General features: G+C 47.7%; 2 protein-coding genes across 3 annotated transcripts; one reads left to right on the forward strand and one right to left on the reverse strand.

Moving 5' to 3' along the window:
- Window positions 1–978: 978 nt before the first annotated feature.
- Window positions 979–6,649, reverse strand: LOC135449336 (cytochrome P450 2C8-like). 2 transcript variants are annotated; one of them, XM_064716217.1, is made up of 9 exons: window positions 6,425–6,649; window positions 5,924–6,086; window positions 5,303–5,452; window positions 4,827–4,987; window positions 4,264–4,440; window positions 3,623–3,764; window positions 3,113–3,300; window positions 1,829–1,970; window positions 979–1,551 (listed from the first exon to the last, which is right to left on the reverse strand). In XM_064716217.1, exons 1-9 carry the CDS (start codon window positions 6,602–6,604, stop codon window positions 1,370–1,372), a joined length of 1,485 nt encoding a protein of 494 aa, XP_064572287.1. In that variant the 5' UTR covers window positions 6,605–6,649; the 3' UTR covers window positions 979–1,369. The 2 variants fall into 2 exon arrangements, with proteins under 2 accessions (XP_064572287.1, XP_064572288.1); XM_064716218.1 differs by lacking the exons at window positions 5,924–6,086; window positions 6,425–6,649 and adding an exon at window positions 5,557–5,608.
- Window positions 6,650–9,980: 3,331 nt separating this feature from the next.
- LOC135449978 (zona pellucida sperm-binding protein 4-like) lies at window positions 9,981–17,539 on the forward strand. Its single transcript, XM_064717520.1, is given in 15 exon segments — window positions 9,981–10,034; window positions 10,416–10,482; window positions 10,825–10,946; window positions 11,025–11,127; window positions 11,686–11,841; window positions 12,223–12,410; window positions 12,577–12,615; window positions 12,617–12,675; window positions 13,012–13,079; window positions 13,082–13,132; window positions 13,328–13,517; window positions 13,590–13,737; window positions 15,061–15,139; window positions 15,463–15,579; window positions 17,184–17,539. Coding segments are annotated over 15 exon segments (1,515 nt in total). The 3' UTR covers window positions 17,258–17,539.
- The last annotated feature ends 128 nt before the right edge of the window (window positions 17,540–17,667 follow it).

Raw genomic sequence — 17,667 nt, forward strand, 5'->3', positions numbered from 1 at the left:
TGTGCCTGGGTCTCATACGTGACTGCTGTTTCTGCTTGCACGCCTGTCCATTAGATGCAATCCCAGATGAGCAGTCAGCAATGGTTTGCCGTTGTTTTAGAGTACACAAGCAATAGAGCTGCAGTCCTCATGGGAAAAATTTGAAGGACAAGGAGGGATGGACCTGAGCTGTGGGCAAATGTGATATCTCTATCAAAGTAATTCTAAACATTTCCAGAGGGAGGTGGGAATGTGGCCAGAGAGCTTCTGCCACAGTGGGAATTCTTGCACACTGTTTTCTCTGCAGTACTCACGTGGTCTCTGAGTGCCTTGTGAGAACCAAACAAAGAAATTATATTTTGCCGCTATGACTTTTGTATGACCATGATGCAGGGAACAAGAAGTATCTATGTAAGTGAAGATCAAGACAAACACAACAAACTGAACATCCAGACACAACGAAAGGCCACAGGAACAAAGAAGCCCAGGAGAAAGTAATCTGTGGTGGAATATTTTTATTAAAACCATCTGGCCTCTTACTGAAAGAATGGCACCAAATTGTAGCTGGAGGCAGAAATAAGAGACACTACCCTTTTCCTAAATGAATTCATTTTAATAAAGAGCATCTAAATTCCTGCAGTGATATTGATGGTAGAAAAGAGGTGCCAGAGAGTTGGTTGCAGTCTCCAATGCTCAGGTAAGTGGCCTCCTTGCAACAGGCTGCAAAAAGCATGAATGCATTCTTTTCATTAGGCAGACAGGCTGTAGGACACTTTTCCCCTCCAGCACCGTGAGCCTTCCTGACTGGTGGTGTGCTGTGACTGCTCTGGAGCTCCCTGCAGACAGCAGCAGTGAGCACAGTGGGTGACAAAGGCAGGATCCTTGCCCAGGAGGGACAGCCCTTCCCACAGGGTGCTGGCCACAGGCTCTGCAGACCTACTCTGCAGTGCAGCAGCCGATGTGGGCACTGCCCCGACCCAAATTAAATAACAGCTCAAATTGTCATAAACAGATTTTTGTTTATTGGATCATTAATGTACACACATGCAGCACTATCCATCTGCAAAGCCAGGTCTTGGAGGGACACATGCTGTGGGAGAGCCAGGGGAGCTGTGCTGGTGAGAAAACCAACAGTGGCTGTTTGATGCAGCCACTGCACTCAATGATCCTGTGACAGAGCATCCATGCAAGAGGCTGCAATGTCACCCAGGGCCTCCTGCGGTGTGGTGGAGTTCTGGGAGGCTTCAGAGGTCTCTGCTTTGTGCCTTGTGTTTGGACTGCCTTCCTGAAGGCCTGGGAAAGATGGGCCAGTGCTCCTGCTGTTGATTTTAGTAAAGAACATGTAAAGGAATAGCTAGTTTCAGGACGCTGGAGAGTGGTTCAGTGCTTTTCAGCGGGGGACAGCACAGAGCTGGTAGGCAGGAGGTACATTGCCTGTCCCACTCAGAGTCGGGGTAATGTTGAGCTCCTGGGGGTTGACAACAGACTTCAAAGTAAAGTTCTGCAAGATGATGGCTATGAGTAAGAATATCTCCATTCGTGCCAGGCCCTCTCCTGGGCATATTCGTTTTCCTGAAAGTGAGAGCAGCAAATAGAACTCAGTGGGAGTTTCTGAGTAAACCAGAGTTTGTGCTTAGCAGCTGTGTTGCTCAGCTTTGTTTACTACACACAGCCATAGCAGTGAGACAACTGTTAAAGTTACCAAGGACATTTTCAAGAGAAGAATTTGTTGGCAAAAGACCCCTGACAGTTTGGATGGGTGTGTGAAGGAAGAACAGCAGGGAAAGACAGGGTGATCACCAGAGGAGGAGGCTGACAGAGAGAGGAAAAGAGCAAACCTGTGCCTTACCTGCTGAGAAGGGCATGAAGAATTCACTCTTCTTAAAGCTGCCATTCTTATTCAAGAAATGTTCAGGATTGAACTCATGTGGATTTGGAAACGCTTTACTGTCATGGAGGACAGAAGTGAGGACTGGAAAAATTGTAGTGCCCTGGAGTAACACAAGAGCAGAACATGAAAGGCTGGCAAATGAGGTCACTCAATCTGACTGCCTGCCAAATTGAGACTGCTTCCCTGCATAACCCTACATATGCCTTTGGTTTCCCTTTAGAGACCCTTCTTTAGAGGAGGCATATTTAGGGAGACCCTGCTGAATGTCACAGCAGTTGTTGGCTGCTCTTCCTGAATTCTCCCTCTCGTCTCCAGTGTATTCATTCTGACCTTGCGCTGGTCATCAGGGGACACCCTACCTAATTCTTCTCTTTCTTGGTGTTTCACAATAATGACTTTGTAGATGTACCATGTCCCTTCTATTCTAGGAGTCCAAAATATCAAAAGCACACAAGGTTGTGGAAAAGAAGTTCCTGTGGAATTCCCCTGCCCTCACAAATTTCTCCTGCCACAATCCTCTACCTTCCCACTTCCTGGCCAGCCATTGACAGGGGCTGGAGTATTCAGCAGCCATGATACAAGAGTTCTCTGCTGATGGCTAAGCAGTTCTCTGGGTCCTGCCTGATGATTTTGCACAGAGAGCTGGAAATCACTCCACCAGCAGCCCATGTACTGCTGTTTCCCAGCTGCCCACAGTCACCCAGAAGAGCAACAAGCACTGCTGCAGTGAGCCAGGCCAAGCCACGGCTGCTCTGGCCCACCAGCCTGCCTCTGGCAGTGGCCAGCAGAGACTTCCTCAGGAAGTGTGCTAGAACAGAGCCAACAGGTTTGGCTTGTTCCATTCAATGCAAACATCACCTACGGTATTTTGTGGCTCAAAATCTTTCTGTGCTCAATAACCAGCAACTTTGCTCCCAAGCATGTGCCCAAGCTATCCTGGATGGTGGTGAGCTTCTCCTCAACTTTGGTGTCTTTTGTGTGCAGAATCACCGCTCTAGTTTGTGAACCTAATGTGCTTCTGCAAATATGTAAAGCTTCAGAGCAAGGGAACAAAAGTGTTGGTCAGAGGTACTGTTTTAGTGTTGGCCCACGGAGCATCAAGAAGGGAGTGCAAGTCAGCTCCAGCTGCCTGAGGATAAAACCCTCACAAAGGACTGGGTGAAAACAAAATCACACCACAACAGTTCTAACTTGTGGCTTGTAACTGACAGCCTAAGAACTGCTGAACTGGAGGGAGCTCACCTTAGGGATGACATAGTCTCTGAAGCTGGTGTCTTTGGTCACAGTGTGAGGGAGGGCCAGGGGTACAAGAGAGATGAAGCGCTGGATTTCATGGACCACGGCATCTGTGTAGGGCATCTGGGACCGGTCAGCCACACAGGGTTTTCTTGATCGTCCTACTACCTGGTCAATCTCTTCTTGAATTTTCTCTGTCATGAGAAGCGCAAATCATCAAATGGGTAAATAAAACCAAACCCATCTAAATAGGTTGCTGTAAACTAGTAACAAATCTCAGATGGCAGGAGCATTAAGTTGATTTTGATGTTGACTGGAACACAGCTAACACTTCTGCCCATGCAAAGAAACTTGTATTGATTTGGCTAAATAAAGATGTGGACACAGTCAGGTCCCAGAGAGAAAATGAGAGAGAGAGAGAGAGATATGACGGGAAAATCTGGGAGGAGGATGTGGTGTCAGTTGTGTGCCCAGCCCAGGGGAACAGCTAGAGAGGAAGAGGTCACAAACTGGTACCTTGTATCTTTGGATATTTGAGAAGAAGCAGAAGCCCATATCGTACAGTGGTGCTTGTTGTCTCAGTTCCAGCAATGAACAAGTCGAAAGCACTTGTTATCAGGTTCTTCATGTGGAAATTGGAATTGGGATGATCTTTCTCCTAAGGAAAAGGTTTTGTTTTTCCTCTGGCTGAGATGAGAGAAAGTGGCCCTTTCACATATCATCCCAGACCTTCCTTTTCTCCTAGAGCTGTGGCATTTCTCTGTAAGGGGCAGCAACCATCTGGGGCATTGCAATGCAGCCTTTAACAGTAAACTCAATACTAGCCTCCTTTTAAGCTGTGCACTGAATGGCACTCTACTGCTGGCTTGCTGTGTCTAATGCTTTCCAGTGAAAGAATTGCAAGACCAGACTGAAAAAGTCCCTGTGTTTTGGTGAAAGCAGAGGAAGCTCTCGCTCTCCAAACAGTAGTGGTGGCTGGTGAGCACACAGACCCAGAACTATAAGCTCTTACAGAGGCAGTATCTGGGGTATTGTTGCTGTTTTCCTATTGCACAGCTGACTTGGAAGGGGTCCATCCCCATGTCTGTGTTACTTATGAGAGGGAAGGACTCAGCATAGGTGTGTTTGGGGACAAGCTGGGGCCATCTTCTCCTTACCTCCTGCATTTTGCTGAGGAAACAATCGATGAAATCCTGAGGGGAGTTGGGATCTAGGGAGGCTTGGTGCAACTTTACCTCCTCTGCTACAAAGGCTTTTAGAGCATCAAATTCTCCAAATATATTGTTGTGTGGGCCAGGCAGGTAATCCATGATGTTTGAGAACATCTGGTAGAGCTGGAAGAAAAGAAACAGGAAGGTCCCTAGTATGACATTTGCCCCATCCTTTGATACTAACCAAATGCCCAGAAAAGCCACAACCCTGTCAACTGAGCCAAGCAGAAGGACTATGAGGCTGAGCAGTCTGGCAGGACTTGCATAGTAGTAGTAACCTTAGAAGTGGAGAAGAAAGTTGTCCAGGGCTATTGGGAACTATTGCACGTAGCTGGCAAAGCCAATTCCAGCTTTGATGAAGGAGTTTCTTGCTCTTGAATGAAATGCCTTCAGTGCAGCAGAGCATTGATGGGGTCCTGCTTAGAAGACTGAAATGGAACTTCATTGGGAAGGAGGCCTCCTACTCCCCTGGGAGAATGTTGCCACTGTGAAATGCCTACTGAACGTACCTGTCCCCAGCGGGAGTTCATCATCTCAAAGATGTTGTTCATGTTGTCCATCAGAGCCAGGAACTTCTTGTCTTTATAATCATATCGTTTCCCAAAGACAATGGAGCATATGACATTGGAGACAGAACAGCTCAGCATGAAGGTTGGGTCAAAAGCTCTTCCTGTGATTTCAGAAACATTACAGACTATTAAAAAACCCCCATGAAATGTTGTTTGTCTACTTATGTCTACTGTGGGTAATCTGAACTCCAGTTGTTAGTGGAAATACCAGATCAGTCTCTGAGTGACTGAAGGGTCACTCCAGAAGGGTCCTCCAAACAGAACAGGACATGATCGCAAAATTATTTCAGCTTCATAAAGAGGAGTAGCTGGTGCATGGACCAAATCCATAGGAACTTCATTCCATGCTAAAGAAGTGAGCTCCCTTAATAGAGCCTATTTTTTCAAACATAAGATATATTAAAAATGGATTGTACCCTTTGTTTTGTTGATCTCTTCAAGCAAGTAGTCAGATTCCTCCTGTATCCTCTCTTCAATGCTCCTCTTCCCCATTCCAAAGTTCCGCAGAGTGGTGAGAGAAAACCTCCGGACTTGTAACCATAGCTCATTGTTGCTAAAAATAATCCCTGCAGAAGAAGAAAGAAGAGGAAAGACATGTCTTGGGCATGCTGGCTGTGAGATGAACAGTGGCTCATGGTGACAGTGAATCCTGTCCCTGGAGAGCACTGACATGGCAGCGTCGCAGCGTACTGTGGTTTGGAGGTTCTGTAGTCCAACTGCCTGCTTTTGGTCTTCTCCACTACATGCCCAACATCCTTGTGAATAATTCATACTCGCCCATACACAATTTCCCTTGCTGCAGCTGCGGGCTGCTGCCCCTTGCCATTTCCCTGCCCATCTTTGAGAGCAATCTGGCTCCCCTTCTCTGCCACCTCCCACCCTCTGAGTGGCAGTAACCTTCTCTGGCTTCCCCTCTCCAGGTGGATTGCACCCACCCCATGCAGTTTTCCCTCATGCAAGGTACACTCCAGCTCTAATCTGCTGATCACATGCTCAGCCCTTCCCTTCTCCTTCAGAAGCTCAGCCAGCAAACATACCTAATCCATTGTTAGCCCTGTCTCCAATTGGCATGTGTCCCCTGGAAGCAAACTCATCTGCGCGATCGACCAAGGCTTCTTTCACCACATCGTATCCATGCAGCACCACCACTGGGTCAGAGCCCAGGTGCACTGTGAACACGGGTCCATATTCTTCACTGAGCTGTAAAAATGCAAGAGAGAACATGGCCATGGAGCAAATAGTGAGGAAGAGTGGGGAAATCTCCTTGCTGCTGCCTCCCACAGCAGGCAGTTAGCCTCACACATTGGTAACATCAAGATTTGGGTCTCTCATGATAAATGTGACTGTGCAGATGGATCCCACCTATCAGGCCCTAAACAACATGGCAACAGCAATGAGGGGAAGCAGCTGCAATCCCCATGACTTTTCTGCTCCTCTGGAATTGCAAGTCATTGAGCCATAGCCACAGGCTGACCCCACACTCAAGTCCCACATATTTCTCACCCAAAGCAGAATGACAGAAGAAGAAGTGGCCTTACCTTCTGGAGGGTTTTGGCCAAGTTACTTGGTTTCACCTGCAGCAGGTTGCCTAGAATGGGAAGGGGAGCTGGTCCTGGAGGCATCTTCCCCTTCCCAGACCTTCCTTTCCATGCTGCAAAGGAGAGCAGGCAGGCAATGCAAACCAGGAGGACAACAGTGGCTCCTCCCAGGAGCTCCATTTTCGTCTGTGGCTCAGGAGGGAGTGACTCTGGCTGTCAGAATCTGAGTTTATATCCCAAAGGTCTATGTTAGTTCAAGAGCAGATTTTGGGTCACATGGCTGAGTCAGTCAATGTTTACTAGTCAATCATTTGTTAGATTGCCCTGTGTTATGAAACTAAGACTTTTATTGGTATTAATTATTCTTTGGAGTCACACCTTATCTCAAACAACTGCAGAAGCCAACAGAGATTAGGAAATCTGTAATGTGCTCACAAAACTTGTTTTCTTTTATCTAGACTTAATTGTTAAAGAAATCATGGTAGGGGGACAATGTCCTTCTGAGGCACTCACAGATATTCACTGTCACAAGAACATGAACTTCCATGAACTTCAGTGACATTTGGGGTTTCTGTTCTTCCGTATTGATTGTGCAAGCTGTCAGTGCTGTGAGCCATCCTTCATTGTTCCTGAAATCTTCCTGATGTTATTAGTAAACTTCATACTGCATGTTATTTGCTAAAGGACAAGCCACTGTGTTTTCCTCAGCAATTGCTCAGCAATAGCCCCAGTCTCTCTCCCTAGGGGTGTCTGGCCTCACAAGAGAGGAGAGTATAGCATATCTATCCAGCAAGGCTAGAAAGGTCTCCAGACATGACAACAGACAAGAAAGGACTTGCTGGGTGAGATTAAATGAAGATGTAAGAAAAGGGGACAAAACCTTGAGACTCTGACCTCCTCAAGGGCTCCTAGGGGAAAAAAAGAGAAAAGTAGAGACAAGAGAGAACTTGAGAGAGTCTCTGGGAAATGGCTTCCCAAATTGGGACAGAGATGTACTTGTCTGAGGCTGGGTATAGGCCATTGCAACCTGCAACTTGTCCTTGCACTTACCAAAGCAGCTCACCCAACCTACAGCTGGAAGCTGGCATGCACAGGTTCTTGTTTTCTTGATGTCTTACTCCACTATGAGGAACTAGTGCTCTGGAAGTTCCCTAGGTGCTCTGGGAGACAGCAGAGCATGTCGGCTGTGTTGCAAGGGCTTAAAAAAGAGCTGGAGGCTTCCTGCCCAAGATTGCCCATGGCCTGCGTACCAGCAGCGTCCCAAGAACAATGGCAGGGGTGGGTAGAAAACCCTCAGGGCTGTGCTCATCTTGTTCAGTCTGACCTTAACCCTCTGTCTCTCCTGAACTGTGACACATTTGCAGGCAAAACTGATTAGAAGGTGTTGCAAGGATAGGGGATGTGGGACTTGGTGGGAATTAGCAAGAGGCCTGGCTGAACTGAGTGCTTTGTTGGGGCATACTGTGTTTACTGCACAGCAGCGTGTTAAGGTGAGTTTCCCTTCCACTCAGAGGAGCTAGTGAAGATCTCCATCCCTTGCAAAAGTTTTTGTACCTTCTCTACAGAAGGGAGTTCTAAGTCATCCTTGTTCTCTTGGATGGGTGCAACAATTTTCTAGTTGTTCATTTTAAATGTTATTTTACTACTTTGAGAGCTTTGGTGGAAAAACCAAAGTGCCAACAACTTTTGGCTAGTTGCTGGGCAGAATTCCTGCATCAGCTCAGATGCTGCCAGGGCAGTTTATGGAAGTTCATGTAGGTTCATGGACTTTCATCTAATGAATGTAAAGTTCATGAGAGTTTGCACTTTGACATGAGGTAGCTGCCAGCTAGCAGCGTTCATGACCTTACCACCTTGTCTACAAAGTTCCCTGTTTCGCATGGCACTCATTGATCAGACTAGTGGTCCACAGAGAGGTTTTCTTCACCTACCTTCATCCTCTGCATGTCCTTCCTGTCTGTGGTGGTCTTGGCTGCTGTCTAAACTAGTGATTACAACTGGGTCACTGGAATGCATGAGAATGATCAAATGGGTGAGGAAGATTTCTGAGGAAGAGAGACCTGCTTGTTTCATTTCAGTTAGGCTGCTTTCCATTTTCAATTTTCCATAACAACTTCTTTCAAGCAAAGCATTTAATTTCCCTGAAGTTCAGGCTCCTCTGAAAAGCCTTCCATTCCTACATGATCAAACACAGCTATTTGGTGTCTGTGTAGGAACTAGGAAAGGGCAGTTGCCTGAAACTGTTCTCAGCACAGGTACTCCTTGGCAGATCTACAGCAGTTCTGGGGTTCTTTCATGTAGAATTATTCTTCAAGTCCATGTAGACATTTTTTTTTTATTATCAGAAGTAAAGTATTGATGGGTTAATGTATAATAAAAGTACTTCCCTATAGCTCCAAAGTACTTTACTGCTTTTTACCCAGTTATCAGCAGGTAATGCAGCCAAAAGAAGCACTTGGCTGTCATTCAGTGATGATGTGATTGGGGCATACACAGTTCATACAGGCTTCTAAAGAGATGAAGCCTCCCTCCTTGCCAAAGTCCAAATGTTTTCCCTGGTGTCTCTCCTCTGTTGCTGCCTGGTGCCCTGGCAGGCACTCTAAGGAGCACAGTTGGTTCATGAGGGCTGCTCAAGCCTCAGCTACACAGGCAAGCTGCCAAGATTCATTGCCTCCAACTCCTGTTGTGCACAGCTGCTGGCAAGGTCTTACACTTTGTGGAGCAGCCATCCTGGCTGGTGCATGAAATTAGCAGAGTTAGGCACAGTGACCTTCTTGACCAGCTGGGATCCTGGCATCTTGCACAGCTGTGCAGCAAAGATGGGCTGTGGGCTGAGGTGGAAGGGCAAAGGAAATGCCTCCCTCAGACTCAGCTGCTGCCCACCCACCATGCCTGTGGTGAGGGCTGGCTGGGGCCAGGGTACTGATGCTGTACGGTGCTGTGCAGACATCAGGAGCTGGAGGATCTGCTAAAAGGCAGAAGTATAAAGACATTCACAGTTTCATGGTATGAATGCAGAAACATGCATGGAAAGATGGACTATGAGGCATTCGCTTGGTGTGGCTGCCTGATGTGTGGCTGGGGAGGAGACTCTCCATGACACCTTGCACTTACAGGCAGGCAATGGCTGCTGGCGGGCAGAGTTTTCTCTGGGATCACAAAAGCTCCCCTTGCCTGTGTTTCAAGCCCATCTCAGGGGCCACCTGCCACTTTTTGAGGGTAGGGATCCCAGAGAGCATCCTGCCACTTAGCAGCCAGGTCTGAACCAGTCCTGCCACTATCCCCACACAAACACACTGCAAACAGGGCTGTAAGTCCACAGCCAAGAGTGCTTATGGTGAATCGCCACTGTTTAAGTGTGCAAGGCCTTCTGAGCTCCATGATTTCTCACAGATTTTATGTGGAGGGCTCTTTCTATGCTTTTGTGTCAGCACCCTATGATCAGATCCTATGTCTGGCATTTGAACCCGTATAATCTTTAAAAGAATAAAAGAGCATTGTCACTGTTTCTTGCACTCATGCCATGTATTGAGCAATTAGAGCAGCAATAGGGTGCATGGGGAGAAGCAACCAGATTTCCTATGTGTCCCAGCTGTGGGAAGAACTCAGGGTAGGAAAGAAGCTTTGAAGACCCTCCTGGGGATCTACAGTATGAATACAGACCTGTCTCTTGACCTTAGTTCAACTCTTGCCCTTTGGTTTTCTTCAAAGAGCACCAGCAGACTCTGCTGAGTTCAGGTGAGGGCAATGGAAGGTGTTAAACTGCTGGCTGGGTCCACCTGGGCATTTCGGGGATTTCTGGTCCCAGCTGGCTTCACAGTTTAAAAGGACTAGGCTAAGAGCCTAGCAAGAGAGCAGGATGGGTGTGGTAGGGTGGTGTTGGGCTGCATCAGGAGTTATGCTCTTCTGGGTATTTCTTGGCCCCCTGGCTTTGGCTTTGGGGGCTCCTATCAGTGTTTTTTCTGATCCTACCCTGCTGACTTGTGGCCAGAAAAGCTTACAGGTCACCTTACCACCAGGCTGGGAAGGGAATGCTTCATTTGTACTGACTACGTGGGGTGAGGCAATATCAAGAGGCATTTTTAGCCATATCTTTGCCCAAATGCAGAGGTGCATGGAAGGAGAGGAAAGGAACAGGTTTTGATGTGCAGTGCTGTTGAACTTCACTGAAGTTCTGTGCATCTTGCATAATCTGGGGGCTGTTTATATGACACAGCAGTCAAGGACTTGGTGAAGTGCTGCGCCTGGATCTAGATGTCTTGGCTGCTGGATTCTCTCACTACTGTTCTAGACCCTAATATTGTCTAGGTCCCTGTTTCCTACAGAAAGGTAGGCTTGTAGTGGGTCTAATCTGCAATGTGGGACTCTGAAGCCCCTGCTGCTGTGTCCCCTTTCCCTAGATACTGAAGGGAAGGCACATGCTCTGCAGAATGACTCTGGCTGTGGGCTTTTGGTATCTGGGACTCCTGAAGGCTCCAGGAAAATATCGGTCTCCTATGCAGGCTGTTATGTCTTTGAGTGGGTGAGTGGCCTTAGGGATTCTCCTGGGACTGTAACTACTGCTGCTCTGGCTGTCCTGGCTGTTGTGACTTTTCCCTAGGATCACAATTACCTTCTACTGGTTGGGCTTGAAGGAATAGATGCTGCTGGGCAAAAGGTTCTTCATGAAGAGACTCTGCTCAGGTGCCCTGTGGACCTTCCTGGTAAGATACAAGCACCTGTCAGAATCTTGTGGTGATCAGTACCATTCCTTTCAGATGGCTGCTCCTAGTCAGTTTGGGGGCTAGGAAAGGGGACTTACTGCTGTGCAGAAATCTCCATGAAAAAATGTTTGGACATAGGAGCTGCAAACGTGTTGTGGACTCTTGCCTCTCTGCAGGGTCAGCTGGTGATTATTTACATCATGTCTCCCAGCCATATTCTGGCTACATGAGTTCAGCAAGGTCAGTGAATTAACTAGAGACTAGGTACAATGATTTCCTTAATTACCACGAGTCCATCTAGAAAGCTTTATCTTGACAGATCCAATGTAGGTCCAGTTTCCTGTACATGGCCTCAGGGGGAGTCTCTGCTCCATGGAAATGCAGGTCCCTCCTGAGCAGGCTTCCATGCCAGATCCAGGCCATGTCTCTGACCCTCACCTAACTCTCACTTCCCTTGATTTGTATGCAGAATCACCAGGACTCCTTCAACCAGTGTCCTTCATGTCTTTGTCCCCCTGCTCTTGTGCTTTATCTGCAAAGACCTGCTGTTTTTTCCAGCCGTGGATGCTCCAAGCAGCAGTGTCTGTCTGGCTGTTCCCAGCCAGGACCGGCTGCTGTGTGCCTCCCTGCCCATCAGCCAGGGAGACTGTGAAGCACGAGGCTGCTGCTATGACCCCAGAGACAGGGTGAAGCCTTGCTACTTTGGTAACACAGGTAAGCCTGAGCACCTGTTCTCCCTCCCTCCTGAGCTGCTGCAAAACAGGATTTCTCACTTTGCTGGCAGGGCAAGCCAGCACTTGGTGTGTACCACTCCTGCAGGTGGCTCAGGGCTATGTTTTTGGCTGCCAAGAATATTGTGTCCCAGTCAAGTGTCCAGCATTTTCCACTCTATTGCAACACACCTGGTTTTATGCCTAGCATCGGTGGTGTTGTTGGAACTGGCTGCACTTGTCTTGCCATACTTGGCACTTGTTTTGTGGGTTAAAGGCAGGACATCTTGCAGGACTTGCTGGTCTTGTCTTGGTTGTGATGTTAGGGCGTCCTTCCCATCTCTCTTATCTTTGAGCTCAAGAATGATTCTGTCTTTTTCTCCAGTGACAGCTCATTGCACACCAGATGGCTAGTTTTCCATTGCTGTTTCTCAGGATGTCACCCTGCCACCTGTTGCCCTGGGCTCAGTGCAACTGGCCAGTGGACACAGTACTGGCTGTGTCCCTGTCCTAACAAACAATGCCTTTGTTGTGTACCAGTTTCCACTCTCTGCCTGTGGCACTACTTTTCAGGTAAGAGCTGCAGCTGTTGCTAGGCTGGAAGAGCTGGAACAGCCTGCCATGTTTTTGGCTGCTCAATGGTCATCCTACAGGCTTCCACAGGCCAAATGCTGTTCTCCAGCCTAATACTGATCCAGCCTGGCTTTACCACAGTGATGGTGCCTGTCTGTCATTCCAGATGAATGCAGACCAGGCCATATATGAGAATGAGTTGGTGGGCAAGCAGGGATGTGAAGACTGGGAGCCTTGGCTCTGTCACTAGGGATAGCATTTTCAGGTATTACCCTGGGGCTGATGTTGCTGGGTGTCCCTGGGTTAAATGTCACTAGAGAAATTCCTGCTTGTCACAACCTCTGATTTCACGAGGGCCCTGGAGTAGGTTAAAGACCAGTGTATCTCTAATTATTAGGAATAAAGCTGGAATTGATCAGAGACAATCTGCAGATTCTCAAATCTAAACACTAAAGAGAATTTCAAGTATTTGTTAAAAGGAAGTGACTGAAGAAAGGGGATATAAGTAATTAAAGCAGATGATAGGTTGCCATATTGGAGAAAGGGGATATCAGAGTGGCTTTTCTTATTTGCCTGATTTGGAGCTTTCCTTTCCCACCAGGCTATATGTCCGATGTACTTATTTCATCAGTGGGAGCTCCATTCCCTTGATTGCTCAGGTCTTCACATTGTGGCTGTGTCCCAGCCAGGTCTTCTGTCTTTGGAGCTGCATGTTGCCTCAGGTAGGAGAGGTTTGCAGGACCTGCTCAAGGCTCTCGGAGCAGGGCTCTGGTCTCTGATGTGTAACAGTGGAGTATTGATGGGTTAACTCAGCCCTGCTTCCCTGCCATGGTGGGAACTTACTGATATGGCTCTAAAGGATGCCTATTCCTGCTTCTTGCTGCTCTTAAATGGCTCTTGGGTTTCTTCTGTCCCAGATGGAAGCTATACTTCCTATTATATTGACAGTGACTATCCTGTTGTGAAGACTCTGAGGGATCCTGTTTATGCAGAGGTCAAGATCCTTCAGAGGACAGACCCAGACCTGATTTTAGTTCTGCACCACTGCTGGGCCACACCAAGCACCAACCCCCAGCAACAGCAGCAGTGGCCAGTTTTGGTGGATGGGTAAGTGACTTGTAAAAACTTCGGGTCGAGGGAAAAACTTGCTCTTTTTCACTGCTTACCTTTCCTCCTCAGGTGCCTTTATGCAGGTGACAACTATCAGACAGAGCTGATGCCTCCAAGTTTCACCTCAGGACTACTGTTGCCCTCTCATTATCAGTGTTTCACTCTCTACACATTCACCTTTGTGGACTCTACTTCCCATGAGAAACTCTCTGGGCTGGTAAGATCCTGTGCTGCCTGCCTAGTTTCATACTGAAGTAAAATGTGTGAACAACAAGAACCACTTCATGACAATGAGTCTCTTGGTCTCCTTGGGGGAATGGGGCAAAGACTAGGAAGATCCCCTGCTGAAATAGAAGGGGAGAGGTTAATGCCAAAAACCTCATTTCCTGAAGTGAATGTGATAGAGGTAAGAGACATCACTTTTGGAGTGTGACAGAAAATGTGACTACTAGAAGGATAGTAGTGTACCTAAGCAAGTGCTAATTTGTCTGGTGAATTAGCTTAGGGTGTGTCCTCTAGCTACACTAATCAATATTCTCTAAACTACGTTTCTTGCCCAAAATTACTTGGAAATAAACTTTGAGTACATTTTTAAGCATCTGGGCTCTGAATCTCATTGAGCCCCTCCAGTTAAGTCACATGAAATTCACCCTGCCATCTACTGTTTGCTCAGCTCTCCTGGCATCGACTAATACCCAAAATTGGTCTCAGCTGTACTTAACAAGGTTCCCAGTGAAGTGGTGTCCGGGCAGCCGTACTGCAGGTGTCAGGGAGAAGCGCTGTAAGGCCAGATTGGCCCGAGCTTGAAAGTGTGTGGTGTAAAGCTTTCAAAGCTGCCTCGGAGCGGACAGCAGAGGGCTCCAAGGTTACAGGCTGGGTGTGAAACAAGCCGAACAGACCTTCCTGCTTTCCCCCGTAAGGACCAGGCCCATGGTATGGAGCTACCTCTCCTCTTAGCAGCCCATATGGTGCTGTGGCTTTGAATTTGTCCCTAAAACAGTGTTGAAAGCAGATGCTCTTGCTGACTGCTGAATGGCACTTGCAGAACACCAAGACTTTCTCTTCATTCTGCTGTCTCTCAAGCCCAAGTGAGTAGGCATGGGACAGGCTAGAACCTGGGAGGCAGCAGAGCTGACTCAAAGTGGCCAAAGGATTATTCCATGCTGCATGATTTTATGCTCAGCAGTGTAAACTCTGGGGTGTTTCATCTTCCAGGACAGCTGATGCCCCAACTGCCTGGGCACTGACCTGCCTGTAGGAGCGGAGCAGGTGACTTGCTTTTACATCACTTGTGCTTTAGGTCTTTTCTTCCCTCCCCTCCTCTCCTTCACTTCTTTAACTGTCCTTTCTCTCCAGCTACAGGTTTTCTTGCTTTTGCTCTTCCTATTCTTTTTCTGTCCTGCTGGGGCAGAGTGTGGGGAGTGAGTACGCAGCTGTGTGGGTGCTTAGCTGCTGGCTGGGGTCAGTGCAGCGCACTAGGATATCACCAGGCCCTAGACAGTGCCTGAGGGATTTCAGGCTGTGTTCCATTTCTCTCTAGGTGTATCTGCACTGCAGTGCTTCCGTGTGCCACCAGTCTGTAAAGGAGTCCTGCATCCCCTCTTGTCCTTCCAGAGTCAGTAGTGTCCTGGCCTTCTGCTCCCTCGCCAAGGGGCAGCAAGGGCCTAGTCTCCAAGCTGGGGAGGAGGAGTCATGTAGCCCATGGAGTAATTCTCTTAAGGCATGGACAGCTTGAGAAAGCATTTCCTGCTCCTTTCCACTGACTAAGGGCTCTTCTTATGCCAAAAAGACAGAGGTCTTCATGGGCTCTTCGCTCTATGTGGGCTCACATGGAAACCGTGCCTTCAGCACTTTCTGTGTGTTGGGAAGCTGACCTGGACAGAGTTTGCTGACCTTCAGGGCTCTACCTCTTCTTACCTACAACCTTCATATTGCTCTATAGGGGGTAAAAGGAGTGCTGAGCCTCCTTTTCAGGAAGGTCCTTCCCATGTCTCCAGCAAAGGCCCTGTGATTTTCCTCCAGCATGAGCTAAGACAGGATGCAGCCAAGGATGGCATTGGTAAGTGTGGCAGCAGGGCAGGGGAAGGGGCCTGGTCTAAGGCTTTTCTGCAGAAAGGCTGAGCCCCTCGGGCATCCCTGTGCTCCCTGGGAACATTTGTTGGGGTGTCTCTCCCCACAGGAGCAGTTGTGCATGCTGCAGCCCCCTGGGCTCTGGGATTTGCTGCTGTGGCAACTAGGACAGCTCTGTGTGTGGTGCTTGTGGTTTCTGTGCTGTGGCAAAGGAAGGTGTCAGCCATGCATGAAATCAATAGATTGCAATAAAGTGACTGTCAAACCAATTTGTTTGGTGGAACCCCTTCCCCTGGAGACCCTAGCTGTAAGAATTTATTTGCAAGGCAAAAACTACCCCAGTGGCTGTGCAAGCTTTCCAAATGCTCTGAATTCATCTCACACTGGAATTCTTCTGTGTTTGGTGTTACTTGTCTGCCATAGACAAACTGGAGACCTTGTCAAGGCCTGGGCTGCAGACTGAGGCAGGATTGCTGCTGGGTGGTGTTGACATTTCTGTTAATGAAACAGAAACTTTTGAAAGCCACTGCTTTCAAAAGTAGTGACCTAGGCTCCATTCCAACACTGAGCAGAAGTACACCAAAGCTCACTCAATGCAGATCCTGCAGCTGCTTCTCTGGAGATGCAGAGCAGTTATTTTGACTCTGCTGAGGAGTTGGGACTTGCCCACTTGTCCCTAAGTCACTAGGTAAAGTACGGCTGTGCTCGTGTGGCAGGACTGGAAAGCAAGGATGCCAAAGCACTACACAAATGGGCCTTGCTAATGATGCTGTGCATGAACTTGCCTTTCTTGCCCTAGAAACAGAAAGGGGTAGGTGGCATTTTTGTGGTGAATGAGAACATGGAAACTTCCTATCAACTGGAAAAAAAAAAAAAGGCCTAGGTGGTCTGAAATTCAGGGGGAAAAAAATCTAACTTAGAGCTACTCTTAAGCTTTAATGTGACAACAGGCAGTTAGGAGTCTTCAAAGGTCTTGGATCAAGGCTAATTTGACGTCGCTGTTAGCATACAACTGCTTTTCTTAATTTTTAACTTGTTTCTTTTACATGAGAAAAAAGCCTTGCCTTTTTGAACATCAGGGGTGGTTCAGTGTGGTGTTGTCAGTCCCAGCAGCTGGGCAGCATCCCTCTTGGCTTTCTGAAGTCCTGGCTGAAAACAGTACAGCAGAGCTCTCCAGGCAGTAGAGGGGAAATGGGGCTCCACCTCCTCCTTCCTGCCCAACCTGGGGCAGCTCTGGTGCTTGCACTTACACTGAGATCTGCTTATAGCTGATGGGGTAGTCCTTGAGGGGAAGGAAAAATACTTTTCCCTTTTTTCCTCTAAGGCTTAATCAGAAATTCTTCCTGTTAAGGGCAGGAGAGAAGCTTTAATTGTATTGCTTTGGGGCCTTTAAAAGGGAGGATTAGCACTTATACATGGAAGAAAAGAACTGATCAGTAACTTGCTTGAGGCAATAGCTGTTGTTCTTTTTAATTAGGTTCTGTTGATCCTGTGTGATTGGAGCACGTTAATGAGTGGTGGGATCTGTGTTCTACTTCCTTTCCTATTCCAAGAAAGTTCAGGAGTAATCTTATGTTTTTATTTTTCTGGTAGAAATGCTTTTCCCTGCTACCGTCAGGATAACCAGCAATCTTCGTCTTGTGTGCTTTCAAAATCTAACCAGATGAAAAGACTGTTCCGAGTTGTATGCTGGGAGGGAGAAGGAGATCACGGGCAGGAAAAAAACGTCATCTGAAGACAGGTCAAACAGCCTCTTACTTTGGAGCAGGCTTCTGGCAACTAAATGACCTTGGTACAGGTGGAGCTCTGTCTGGGAAAGCTGAGTGTCAGCTCATAATGTGCCTCATGACAAGTCTTTAGTAGCAGTCTGTAATGTTATTTAACTGGGCAGTTAAAGGAGTAATATAAACCACACCTCAGTGCACCAGGCAGGGTGTTCTGGCACTGGTCTTAACTGTGCATGTAAGCCAAGACCTAAACACCTCCTATTTGCTACTGGAACTTTCCTTTGCCCCAGTAAGGGAAACAGAAATAATTGCTTAGAGAGCTCGGATGACTGTGGGCATGCTGAAAGGGC

Source organism: Zonotrichia leucophrys, chromosome 6, assembly GCF_028769735.1.
Source record: "Zonotrichia leucophrys gambelii isolate GWCS_2022_RI chromosome 6, RI_Zleu_2.0, whole genome shotgun sequence".
Lineage (NCBI taxonomy): Eukaryota > Metazoa > Chordata > Aves > Passeriformes > Passerellidae > Zonotrichia > Zonotrichia leucophrys.